Here is a 14279-nt window from a genome sequence, read left to right on the forward strand (position 1 = left end):
CTTGTCTTCAGAAAACTGTTTTCAGGCTTTTTTGTGCATCATCTTTAAAGTGGTTGTAAACCCTTACAAACCACTTTGCCCTACAGGTAAGCCTAGATTAAGGCTTACCTGTAGGTCCAAGAAATATCTCCTAAAACCTATATGGTTTAGGAGAGATTTGCCCGAAAACAGGCACCGCTGTCTACGGCGCATGCGCCGTAGACAGCGGCGTGCAGGCGCACTGAGCGCAGCATTTCCAACAACGGAGCTGCCGCGCGTGTCGGCTCCCATGACGTCATCGCGGCTCCGCCGAATGACAGCGGCGGAGCTGTGAGACCCCACCAACAAGATGGATGCGCCGGACTACAGGGGACAGCGGTGACATCGCTGGCTCCTGTGTCAGGTAAGTGACACATAATGGACTACTATGCGATGCATAGTAGTCCATTATGCTTTGCCTTTGCAGGGAATCAAAGAGGAAGTAAACTCATCAGGGTTTACTTCCTCTTTAATAGAGGCTTTCTTCTGGGACGACAGCCATGCAGACCAATTTTATGCAGTGTGCAGTGTATGGTCTGAGCACTGACAGGCTGACCCCCCACCCCTTCAACCTCTGCAGCAATGCTGGCAGCACTCATATGTCTATTTCTCAAAGATAACCTCTGGATATGACGCTGAGCATGTGCACTCAACATCTTTGGTTGACCATGGCGAGGCCTCTTCTGAGTGGAACATGTTAAACCGCTGAATGGTCTGCTGCAGCTCAGAGTTTCAATCTTCTTATAGCCTAGGCCATCTTTATGTAGAGCAACAATTATTTTTTTCAGATCCTCAGAGAGTTCTTTGTCATGGGGTGCTATGTTAAGCTTCCAGTGACCAGTATGAGAGAGTGAGAGCAATAACACCAAATTTAACACACCTGCTCCCCATTAACACCTGAGACCTTGTAACACTAATGCCCGCGTACTTTTCGAAGGATTAGGTCCGGCGGACCGGAATCCATCGGACAATTCCATCATGTGTGGGCTCCAGTGGACTTTTCTTTCCCAAAAGTCAGACGGACCTAGAAATAAAACATGTTTCAAATCTTTCCGATGGACTCAAGTCCGGACGAAAAATCCACTCGCCTGTGTGCTAGTCTGACGGACGAAAACCGATGTAGGGCAGCTATTGGCTACAAACTTCCTTATTCTAGTCCAGTCGTACATCATCACGTTCAAATCCGTCGGACTTTTGGAGTGATAGTGTGTGGGCAAGTCCGTTCGTTTGAAAGTCCGGCGGACCTCCGCTGCAAAGTCCGTTGAATAGTCCGCCGGACCTAGTCCTTCAAGAAGTCTGATCGTGTGTACGCGACATAATGGGTCACATGACACCTGGGAGGGAAAATGGCTAATTGGGCTCAGTTTGGACAATTTCCCTTAGGGGTGTACTCACTTTTGTTGCCAGAGGTTTAGACATTAATGTCTGTGTGTTGAGTTATTTTGAGGGGACAGCAACTGTTATACAAGCTGTACACTCACTACTTTACATTGTAGCAAAGTGTAATTTCTTCAATGTTGTCACATGAAAAGATATAAAAAAATTATTACAAAAATGTGAGGGGTGTACTCACTTTTGTGAGATACTGTATGTACATAGGTAATGTAGATGGAAGAGAGAGCCAAGCTGTGGATGTCTGTCCAGACATAATTCTTTATTTCTAACAATAGCATTTTTTAAATAAGAACAACAGCAAATGCTTTCTGGGGGTTTCAAAAAGTTCCACATTCACCAGAACTGAAACATAACCAAAATAAACTTTTATTACGGTAATTATTATATGTATTTACTATATACAATATCACCACCTTTTAGAAGATATCATTTTTTTAACTAAAAACCCCATGTTGCATCGCTTCAGAATTGCTGAAAGTTTCTTTCTATTGTCTATAAGCCCTGATTAAGAGGGACTTCCAAATAGTGTTAGCTGTTCTTAGTAAAAGCTTTTAATATGACAAACAAAGACTCACCTTACCAACCATTCAGTGTCTGCCACCCCTCTCTGCCAATCCCTCCACTGGCTTCCCATTGCCCAACGAATAAAATTCAAAACGATTAACAATAGCATACAAGCCATTTACAACCCTGCCCCGAGTTACATCACCAATGTTGTCTCCAAATATCATCCAAACTGTCCTCTCCGCTCCTTTCAAGTCCTCCTACACTCTAGCTCCCTTGTCTCCTTCCCCCATGCTCATCTCCAGGACTTCTCTAGAGCCTCTCCTATCCTCTGGAACTCCCTACCCCAATCTGTCCGGTTATCTCCTACTCTGTACACTTTTAAGCGATCCCTAATAACTCATCTCTTCAGGGAAGCCTATCCCGCCTTCAGCTATAAAACCAAATCTTTTATTTCTTCCATCAGTTCATCCCTCAGCCCTTGTACACACGGTCGGACATTCCGATGAAAAATGTCCAATAGGACCGTGTTCTCGGATAATCTGACCGTGTGTGGGCTCCATTGGACTGTTTCCATCGGAATATCCGATGGACCAAGTTTTCCAGCTTGGCTATAAAACTTTCCGACAACATGATCCGATTGGACCTTGTCCAATCATGTGTAGAGAATTCTGATCGGACAAAGTACCATGCATGCTCAGATTAAATTCCTAGACCAAAGCTATTGGCTACTAGCCTGAATGTAGCCCCGTCGTAACGAAATAACGTCATCACGTTCTGAACGATCGGATTTTCGGACAACTTTGTCCGACCGTGTGTATGCAACAGTTTCAGACAAAATCCGTCAGACAAAATCCGACGGATTTGGTTGTCGGATTGTCCAACCGTGTGTACAAGGGCTCACAGTTATTACCTATTGTTCCACCAGCCCCTCCCTATTAGATTGTAAGCTCACAAGAACCTGGCCCTCTTTACCTTCTTGTACTGAATTGTATTGTTTCTGTATTGTTTCCCTTTATATTGTAAAGCGCTGTGCAAACTGTCGGCGCTATATAAATCCTATATTATAATAATAATAATTACATCTGCAGCTCGGCACTCTCTGTCTTCTACTTGATCTTCTACTTGACCCTACAGGCTACAGCAAGGTTCCTTTGGGGTCCAAGAGAGTAAAAAACAACTTCACTGTCCTTGAATACTCACCTAGCCCAGAGTCCAGCACTCCACAACTTCTTTCTTCTAATACACATACACATGGCATCCAAAATCCAGTAACATGTAGCAGCTGACGCTAGGATCATAGGAAATGACTGAATTCTCTCAGAGTTAACATTCATAGGGCTAAACTAAGTTACTCCACACACAATCCTGTTAGGCAGACCTAAAAAGTGTTGTTTTTTATCTTTTTTTCTTTTTCCTTTTTAGACCTATTTCCTGATGTATTGTGACTGTTGGTGAATGACATGTTATGTACATTTTTCTTAAACATTTACTGAGGTGCACAAGTATTAACATGGACATAGATTAAAAAAAAAAAAAAAAAATATTTACTTTCCTTACACTTTAAATTTAGTATTGAGCTTTGCTCTGTTTTCATCTGTGTGCAAGATATAAAAATGCACAAAGTGTTAGGTCCGGTTCACATTGAGGCAGCACGACTTCCAATGAGACTGCCTCAGGCGACCGGGACACGGCAGCTGCGGCGACTTTCAAAATGACTTCTATATAGAAGTCAATGCAAGTCGCCCCCAAAGTCGTACAGGAATCTTTTTCTAAGTCGGAGCGACTTGTGTCGCTCTGATTAGAACGGTTCCATTGTACAGAACGGTGACGCTACTTGTTAGGCGGCTAAGTCCCCTGACAAGTCGTCCCAGTGTGAACCGACCCTTAATGCAGCCTTGGCCATTATCCATTAATGCTTTAAGAGCCAGGCTGGGTTCACACTGTGTGCAGAGCGGCTTGCAGCAGGGGGTCCGGTGTGTCATTATTTCAAGTCCAAATTAGGCCCAAATTTTTGGCTGAATCCAGACCTAAAAACGGAGCCCAAGGAGCACAGGATACTGCTGTGTGGCCCATGGCTTCCCCCGGAAATGTGTGAACAGGCTGCATAGAGAGCCGGTCACACTCTCCTGTCATGCGAATTGGATGCAGTGAAGCCGTATCCAATTTGCAATAGTGGTAATGGTAATCCAGTGTATAATTGGTTTTCTCAATATGTGTTCCTGCTTCTATTAGACATTTTCACTATGTGTTAGTGAAATATAAACAGGCCGGGGGGGGTAATGTACAGCTTTTTAGGACTAGAACACTAGAACTGTCTGTGTAAAAAATAAAATTGTGAATACATGTGGTATGCAAAACAGTAGAGCAGAGTTGATCAACGTTTATGATTTAAACAGGTTTCAGTGTTCCATTTTCAATGCAGCTAACTTCACGTGAAATTATGGCCTGGTAAGTCCACCTATTTCCATCCCTTGGGACTTCAAATGAAAACATGGCCTGGTAAGCTCATGTGTTTCCATCCCTGTTATGATCAAAGTAGGAAGAGCAAAAATACATACAGGCATACCCCACTTTTAAGTACACATTGGGGTTTATTTACTAAAGCTGGAAAGTGCAAAATCAGGATCACTTCTGCATAGAAACCAATCAGCTTCCAGGTTGTATTACCAAAGCTTAATTGAACAATCTGGGGTTAGAAGCTCATTGGTTTCTATGCAGAAGTGAGCCTGATTTTGCTCTTTCCAGCTTTAGTAAATAAACTTCATTGTGTACTTAAAAGTGGGGTATGCCTGTATAAAATAAGTGGGGAGTACAAAAATAGCAAGTGTATCATATATATATGGAAACCTCAAAACTGACTGCAAAACTTAAAGGCCCAGATTACCTACAACTGGTAATTCAACTTGTGTGAATTTTTGATCAGTCTATAATGCTGGGTTCACACTATTGCGAATTGGATGCAGGTTTCTCCACATCCAATTCCAATTCGCGTGTCAGGAAATTGTGACCGGCTCTCAATGGAGCCGGTTCACACATCTTTGGGATGGCTGCGGAGCGAGTTGCACAGGAGTCCTGTGCGTCTACTAGTTTGTTTCAGGTCCAAATTCAACAAAAAATTCAGACCAAAATCGACCAGAAATGGTGAACAGGGATGCCCTACTGTGAGCCTCTCTGCACGGAGGTGTGAACCCAGCGTGAGTAAGAACTCCTGGTAGGAATCATAAACTATGCCCCTCTGGGTCTTGCTAAACCTGTTTCTTAGTCCTGATGATAGAAAGCAAGGTCAATTCAGCACTCTTGGTCTTCAGCAAATTGCATCATAACACAATTCAGTAGACCTTTCCCAAGGTCTTTCTCAAACTATTCCTTCTGCCACAGCCTCACTAATGTGATATAAATGAAATCTACAACAGAGAAGGAGAGTTTTATTAATGGCTATTGCCAGTAGGGGAAACTGGAAACTCATGTGAGGATGTCAGCATGCCACTGTAAACCCTGAACTCATTTTTGTTTAGAGTAACTTTTACCAACAATGGCAATTAGGTATCACTTCTAAATCATGTAATACATGTAGAGGACATCTATATAACAGTATAGAGCAGCCTTTCTCAACCTCTTCAACACAAAGGAACCCTTGAAATAACTTTGCAGTCTCACAGAACCCTTACTAGATACTACAACTCATGATACATTAATGTGAGTGATGGTCAATGGGAAGGTTACTCCTTACACTCGTGGTCAGTGGGAAGTAATACCTCTTTACAGATAGCTAAAAAGATCAATAGTGTCATTGGAAACTTATCTGAGAGGCAAAAATTGCTCTTTGCTCAAGGAACCCCTAGCGACCTCTGAAGGAACCAACCCTAGGGATCCATGAAACCCTGGTTGAGAAGCTCTGGTATAGAGTGTAGGTATAAGTGCTCTGTTATGTCGATTTTGATAAGTACAGCTTCATTGAACTTGTAGCTTGCAATCACTTCCTTGGTCTTGTAGCACGGGATATTTTTTTCAAGCAGGAAGGGACAAGGGTTAGATCAGGCCTGCATCATCCTTCCAATGCATTATGAACTTACCATAGTAAGTGTGGAGAGATAAGAGAGGGGCATACACAAAGGCAAAACAGAAGAGTAAAGGATGGAGAAAGGAAAAGAAAAAAGTAATAGATTCATCTCTATGTGATTCAGGATGACAATAACCCTATCAGAAATCTTACTGCATCTCTGCCTCCATATTCCCCTAACCCATCCAAATCAGTCAGCTTTCCAGAAAAAGGCACATCATTCTATTGTACTCTATAATAATATTATTATATTTGATTTCTCTGTAAACTATCTTGCCATTTACCCAGGCATATACAGACCACCCTGCCACCTAAGTAGACACACAAACACCACCCTGCTGTCTTACTTAGACATATTGTTTAACCACAGACCAACAAACCACCCCATCTTCTGGACAAGTCCTATAAACCATTGTGCCAGCTAACTAGAGATGTACAAATATACTTCCAACTAACTAGAGGCAACAAAATATATTGATGTTGGTAATATAACATGTAGTTCATGTTGTCACAATCACTTTGCCATATAACAAAGGACTTACTGGTCACCCTGACATGTAATGAAGGACGTATACTGTATAACACCAAGTAATAGAAGCATGGAACTTATTTGAAGCGGCTTTAAACCCAAAATGTAATATGCACTGCACTGTATGTAATGTATATTGCAGCTTACCAATCATTTGACGTGGTGGCTGCATTAGGTTTTAATTTTTTCTTCTATTTTTACCTGGTGATCTGGCCACTAACACACCTCCTGTATTAGGCCTCTCTCACGGGGAGCAGACTGCAGCTTGCTCAGCAGGGGATCTGTCTGCTGATCCCCGATGAGCAGGTGTATGACAATGTGCATAAGCAAAGCAGACATGGATACAGACCACGCTCCTCTATGGGTGGTTAGATGTAAACGGACTGCTTGTCTGTTTACTCCTGACTGCCATCAGATCCGATCTGCTGGAAGGAAGGTGAATCTCCAGCCATCTCTTTTTGGCAGATTGGATTGGATGTAGGCCGGTGTAAACAGACACTCGTCCCTTTACACCCGCTGCTCCATAGAGAAGAATCGAGGCTCCGATCCGGTCCGCCACTCTGAATGAATGAGCACAGGGATTACCTTTGGACAGCAGCATTGTCAGTCTAGGTGGAGGGAGTGTTGCATGTACTAGTAGATTTAAATACTGTAACAAACTGAAGCCTAAAGTGGATGTAAACCTATTTCATGAAATTTGACCTGGGCACATCTATCTCTAGTGTTTTCTTATCTCTCTCAAAGTCCCATGTCTTTCTGCGGCTCCATTCTTCTGTTATCAGCATAATAACTTCTGACAAGTTCTCCATCAACCAAGATGAAAACAGCCTGAAATTTCTGCTGTGGGAGGTTGCTATCAATAGATTAGCAGAGAGCTTGTCTTGTCACAGCATAGCTCTGCCCATTCCTTTCCTCATCTGCCTATGTGGAGTGGGGGTGTGTACCTTTACTCCAATCAGCTGTCTTGGCTGTATGCCAAAAATCCACTCCCAGTGCTGAACAAGAAGAGAAAATCTCTAACATGATGTGCACTTTCTAAAGAATATAGCAAGATGAAGACAGCAGATATACATGTAAAACTTATGTAGGGAGATTTGTTTTATCCCCGTGTATCATCTAAGGCTGTTTGCTTCAATGGGTATATGTGAGGTTTTATATATCTGCTTTAAGGCCCGGTTCACACTTATCCGACTTTGGAGCACTTGTTGCATCAGAAGTCGGACCCCATTCTGTGCAATTCTGCACCGTTTCTGCACTACTTTTGGTCTGACTTTGGTACAACTTGCATTGACTTCTGTTAAAGAAGTCATATGCAAGTCACACCGGGGTTCAACTTCAAAGTCGTGTGTGGAAGTCACGCAACTTTAAAGTCGTCGGTAATGTAAACCCGGGCTAACTCCAGCTAATATTTTATAATTAATTACAGCAAACTGTTTTTTTTTTCACTTGGGATAAAGGTTTTACATACATAAAACCTGATCATTTTAAGCACTCCTGTCAGTGGTAAAAGTGCTTTTTCTCTTGAAAAGCAACAGACTCACTGGCTGGATCACCAGATGAAAATAGAAGAAAGAAAGCCTAAAAAAATGCAATGAAACGAATGCGGTCAATCGCATCTAAAAATTAGTAAGCGGCAACATAATAAATGGTCGCTTTTGGGTTTAATACTGCTTTATTACCTATATTTTTGGCCATGTAATGAGGGATCAACTGACTTTTTTTTATCGTGTAGGAAGAGATCATCTGGTTATCTGCAATCACGCCGCCTAGTAAGAAAACATTGAATGCTTATTCCACTGTAGATAAGAGATCAGCTGCTCCACCACATATGAAAGAATTGCTGATCAGTTCACTATGCAACAAGAAACCTACAGATCAATCCACCATAAGGAAAAACTATTCCACTGTATAGTCAGAGACCTAAAGATCCTTCTACTTTGCCAAACAAACCAACAATTTTATATGAAAAGACTTTCTAATCATTCCAGCTTGTGTAAAAAAAAAACATGACCAGCTGATCATTTCATTCTGGCTGTCATAATTTGCCCATTGTAAACCATACAGTCTTTATACAGATGCCTGCAAAATTCTTCTCTCCTTAGGTGCCTTCACATTTCTGAAATTGAACTCTTGTGTTAACATAAAATATTTTTTAACATTGGCTGACTATAGACTGTAGAATATATTTTTTTCAATTTCAGAGAGCAACAGGGGTGTCAAGTCATTCCATTTTCTGAATATGCTAGGTAATATTTACATGTTAGCTAAGATCCTCTCCCATTAGTAGGAACAAAGTTTTCAAAGTTGCCCACCATACAAAACAAGTCATAGACACACACACACACACTGACAGCACATCTCCACATCAAAATACCAAAAAAAAAAAATAAAAATAAAAAAAGAACATCAAAATACACAATTCTGTTCAGAGGCTTCAAGTGATACAAGAGGGTCCTGACATTAACAACTCTTTTTGGGTATCTCTTAACCCTTCTGCTGATAAATAACAATTATACAAAGCAGTAGTGTTAAGTTACCTCTAGTTGGTGGTAAAAAAAAAAAATATGAGACCCATGAACGGACTAGGAAAGGAATAATAGTTATGGAAGGGGAAGGGATCTACCTTATAGGCAACTCGAGCAGGGCATTTCTTCCCCAGACCCAAGGGAGGCGAGATAAGTCTGAGCATCTGATACAAGTCTGTGTATTTCATGCGACCCCTGGGAACAGAGAGAGAGGAGCCACAGAGCCATGGAAAGGAGGTAGATGAGACATAGTATAATGGAGCAGAAGAGGAGATGGGACATAATCAGCAAACGCAGAGGTTGTACAATGGATCATGGTGAAACGGTTGAAGGTTGAACACAGAGCAATAGAAAGGATGAAAGACCAAGAGTCACCAAGGTCAACAAGCAATAACGGGAGGGGGGGGGGAAGCTTAGAAGAAAGAGAGGAAGAGATTGATGAGATTGATTATTGTGATGAGGCATTTAGGTACAATGAGTGCCAGAAAGAATATTAATAAAATAAATTGCCCAGGCAAAAGCAAGAATATGTCATAAAGAAAAAGGATCCATGAAACAAGCCAACAAAACCATAGCAAGTAAAGGAAAATAAATAGATGAGGTGCGTTGAATTATTATGATTAACCCATATACAAAAGAAGTAAAACCAAGTGGAAGATATGAATTTCAGCATGTCGGGAAAAAAAAAAAAAGGTAGAGTGGAAAAGGATATAAAGAGAGGAAAAGATTGAGTATAGAAGAGGAAGAAAAAAAAAAAAATGAGAGGAAGATAAACATGAGAGAGAGCATATCCGAGGACACAGTTAGGGAGGGGGAGGAATCGGAGAAACATGGAGAGAAAAGGAGTGAAAAGAAATTAGATCAACTCTTTACTACCTGAGGAAGAGACGAAAAGAAATCACCCACAACGGGAACTGAAATCTTATCTCAGCCCCAAACAATAACACCTCAGTCAGCTTTTTCAGGAGGAGGGTACAAGCATTTTATAGCCTAGACCCTAGGGAAATTACACTAGATCTCACAATAGAAACTCACATTTTTACAGAATCTGCTTTTTGAACAGGAGTCCATTGGCAGGTGGAGGGATCTCATTTTACAACCTCTCTCCAGCACAGGTATTGGGAGGTTTATGCCTATGTCCTGCCAGTATGAAACGGGAAGGTGGTGTAGGAGCAGGGAGGAAGATGTTTTTAGTGGTGGTGGTAAAAAGGGGGTGTGTGGGAGCGAGGTATATGGAATGTGGAAGGAGAATCCAGAATGGTTAATGGAGCCCCCCTGAGACTCCTCCGCCCCCTCCCCCTTCATCAAGCAATTTTTTTTTCTGTAAAGCAGGCTCCCCCACCCGAAAATAAAACATCATCCGAGCCCAGGCCACCCCTCAAAAAAACCCAGCAAGCCCATGCGTCTTCTGAAAACTATATACACTTTAGCTGCCATGGGTTAAATAGCTGACCTCCTGGCAACCAAAGATTGAAGGATGCACAATGTGTACACAGCTGAGTACAGCTTGATACTAAAAATATATATATGGTATATATATATTAAATTAGGTAGGTGAAAGCATCGCGCATTCCGCTGAAACTCTTGCAGGGAACAACGGGCTAGTTTTGAAAGGTAGGAAGAAAAGGAATATTATCCGGGGGGGTGAGAGAAGGAAGGGGGTATAGGGTAAGGGTTGTGGAAATTCGTTCGTGTTTTTAATTTGGTTTGTTTTGGTTGCTTTTGTAATGGTTTTCCAAACCTTGCAGGCCACCCTGTGGGGGCATTTCTTCCCCAACCCCAGCGGTGGGGATATAACCCGTAACAAACTGTACATGTCCTTATAATGAATGCGCCCGCTGAAATAAGAACAGAAGGGAAGTTAGTTGAGAGGGGATGAAGCTTTCATGAATGACCCTCCCTGCACTCATACACTCTTGAGGTGTTGTGTCCTGTATGACTTAGTAAATATGATAGAATTATACAACACACACTCACATTATCACACAGTTATGGCTCAAGTCTCAAACTTCTCTTTTTCTGAAATCAACATCATTTTTTTACTCCAGCATATCGCTTATAGGTTTTTATGAAAGAGGGTAAAAAATGTGTGTTGCTCTCAGCAAGCAGATTCCTCATTAAGCAGTTTTAAAAAGATCTAATCTGTAGTTTGGCTCCCCTCCTTTAATAAAATAACCATGTTATTATACCTCTTTTCCCAATTTAATAAACTATTCACTTGCAGGGTTGCATTGTTAAATTTTTTATTTTCTTCTCATTCTTTATTTTTTGTTCAATCAGCTGAACATCAGTTCACTGTCTCTCTCCTCATTGGACAGATTGATAGCAGCCATTGGCACCTGCTTCTGTCAATCAAAAGCTGTGACATAAGAGTGGGGGGGGGGGGTGCGGGGCTGAGTCCCCCTGTCTGTGTCAATAAACGCAGCAGTGGGACTCTAGAGTGAGCCCGCACGGGTGCCCCCATGGAAAACGGCTTTTCCGTGGGAGCACCTGATAAAGAGGAGGGGCCTGGAGCGTGGGGGACCCCAGAAGAAGAGGATTGGGGCTGCTCTGTCCAAAACCATTTCACAGAGCAGGTAAGTATAGGCATGTTTGTTATTTAAAGAAAAAAAAAATCTAAGGATTACAACCACTTTAAGCTCCTAAATTGCAGTTGACATTCCCTCACTGCAGTGATGTTTCTTCTCTTTGGATACAGTGGGAAAGATTTCCCTAATTTCCTGCCTTATCACCAGGTGTCATCAGGACAATAAGTAATGGGAGATCTTCCTAATGTAGTGCAGCAATAACAACCTGACAGTGCTATGGGGCCCGGGAGTGATGTTAGGGGGCCCGGTAGTGGGAGTGGCCTAATTAGGGAGTACTTTGAGGCAAAAAAAATAAAGAAAATCTTTGTGAATGAATAAAAAAAGCAAAAACCACTACTGTACTATTAAGGGTTGGTGAAATTATTTTTGACACTGACCCTGTATACCCCCGTGACATTTCCACTTAAGAAAAGTGGATGTCAGAGAGCCAGAGGAGTCTTCAGGATCATTCATTGTCACTGCTAGTCACAGATTCCCATTTGCAGGCTGTGCAGGAAAGATCATTTGTTAAGATTGCCTTTGTACTGTAGATATATTGCTCTCTTCCTCAGGCTGTAAAAACCCCAGAGTGTCCCCTATGCTAAAAACTGACAAGACTGCTGAGGTTTGTAGTTTAAAGAATCCTGTATTAGGATTATTGAATTATTATGTGCAGGAGCCCTAACAATTGCTATATGTATTCTTATGAAATAATTGATGGTTATTATTGCTACTAAAACTCTAATGCACAGGACCGGACTTTTCGACAGCAAAGGTCTGACAGAACTAATCTGTCGGACAATTCGATCGTGTGTGGGCTCCATCGGACCTTTGCTGTCCAAAAATCTGAGAGACTTTAGAAATAGAACATGTTTCAAATTTTTCCGCCGGAACTCCGTTGGATCCAGTTCCTATGGAGAAATCTGCTCGTCTGTATGCTAGTCTGACGGACGAAGACCGACGCTAGGGCAGCTATTGGCTACTGGCTATGAACTTCCTTATTCTAGTCCGGTCGTACGTCATCACGTTCAAATCTGTCGGACTTTGGTGTGATTGTGTGTGGCCAAGTCCGTTCATTTGGAAAGTCCGTCAGAACTTCTGCCAAAAGTCAGTCGGGAAGACCATTGGACCTAGTCTGCCGGGTTTTCCTTTTAACTGACTCCCACCACTTTCAGCACTTTTTTGCTGTCATTATGGAAGATGTGGGAGGACTCACATAAAGTCCCTGATAAGGCCTCTTGCACGCGATACTGATGATCAAGCTTTTGCTTTTTTGGACGTAAGTTTAGGTGTTTGTTTTGCACGAATTTGCGAGTATTTATGCGCGTATTTGCATGTATTTGTGCTGTATTTCGCACAATACTTTTCTAGAGAAAATGAATTCATATTTATGCCCTCCAAAGTGAAGCAGGCCAGATACAGCCAGATAAGTCTCCTCTGAGAATGATGAGGTGAGAGCTTTGCCATTCTTTGCCAAGTTTAAAGACTTGCTGGGACTTATGCAACATCTCTGATTCTAACTCTGTGATGAGGTGTATGTATATATATATATATATATATATATATATATATATATATATATATATATATATAGTAAATGGATTATTTCCATTTCTATGGAGAAATTAGCAAGATCACTGCCCGAGAGCTAATCCCTACATTGCTTGACTTTGCCCAGCAGTGCTTGAATAGGTCACCATTTTTGGGAGCCTTGAGCCACGTAGGATAGCTGAGGGAGGAGAAAAGGGTCTGAATCCCATGATTGGGCAAATTGGGAGGCGTTTTGCACAGGTTTTGGTGGGTGCAGCAGTCTCAACAAGACATGTAAACCTCTTGCAAACCCTTATTTTAAAGCAGGGGGTCTCAAACTAGCAGCCCTCCAGCTGTTGTGAAACTACAAGCCCCATCATGCCTCTGCCTGTGGGAGACAGGCTGGTAACTGTCAGCCTTGCAATACCTCATGGGACTTGTAGTTTCGCAACATCTAGAGGGTGGCCAGTTTGAGACCCCTGTTTTAAAGTGATTGTAAACCCTTTACAACCACTTTATACTACAGGCAAGCCTATAATTAGGCTTACCTGTAGCTACACTGGATATCTCCTAAACCTGCACCGTTTAGGAGATATCCCTGTATTTGCATGTGCCGACATCATCAGCACATGCGCACTTAAGCACGTACGTGCCGTTGCTTCAGTTGTACTGTGCCGTTACCGGCGTTTCCCATGTGCATGCGTGGGAGTGACATCATCGTGGCTCTGGCCAATAACAGCGCCAGAGTGTGATAGCCGGAAATAAGCCCCTGGAGAGCTGTTGGCCGCCGGATCGGTGAATGAGGACCGCTGCAGGGGGCTACGATCTCAGATAAGTAATTCATAATGAGCTAGTATGCTATGCATACTAGCTCATTATGCCTTTGTCTTGCAGGTTGTTTTTTTTTGGGGGGGGGGATTTTTTTACAGCCTAATGCCACGTACACACGACCGGTTTTTCCATCAGAATAAACTCTGACGGAATTCCACTGAAACGGACTTGCCTACACACAATCACACCAAAGTCCAATTGTTTAGAACGTGGTGACATACAACACGTACAACGGGACTAGAAAAAGGAAGTTCAATAGCCAGTAGCCAGTAGCTGCCCTTGCGTCATTTTTGGTCTGTCAGAACAGCATACAGACG

The 14279-nt window shown here is 42.3% G+C and overlaps 1 protein-coding gene across 8 annotated transcripts in view; it reads right to left on the reverse strand.

Moving 5' to 3' along the window:
* The window catches only part of CACNA1A (calcium voltage-gated channel subunit alpha1 A), a 407588-nt gene that overhangs the window by 97860 nt on the left and 295449 nt on the right, over positions 1-14279 (reverse strand). For 6 of the 8 annotated variants that reach the window (XM_077470424.1, XM_077470421.1, XM_077470425.1 and 3 more), the window contains exon 36: positions 10776-10872. In XM_077470424.1, coding sequence (XP_077326550.1) covers positions 10776-10872 — 97 coding nt within the window. Of the gene's footprint in view, positions 1-9132; positions 9230-10775; positions 10873-14279 lie in introns of all 8 variants that reach the window. The other 2 variants (XM_077470422.1, XM_077470419.1) reach the window with 1 other exon arrangement.

This window comes from Lithobates pipiens, unplaced genomic scaffold (assembly GCF_037356315.1).
Source record: "Lithobates pipiens isolate NorthernLeopardFrog02 unplaced genomic scaffold, aLitPip1_a1.2 Scaffold_8, whole genome shotgun sequence".
Lineage (NCBI taxonomy): Eukaryota > Metazoa > Chordata > Amphibia > Anura > Ranidae > Lithobates > Lithobates pipiens.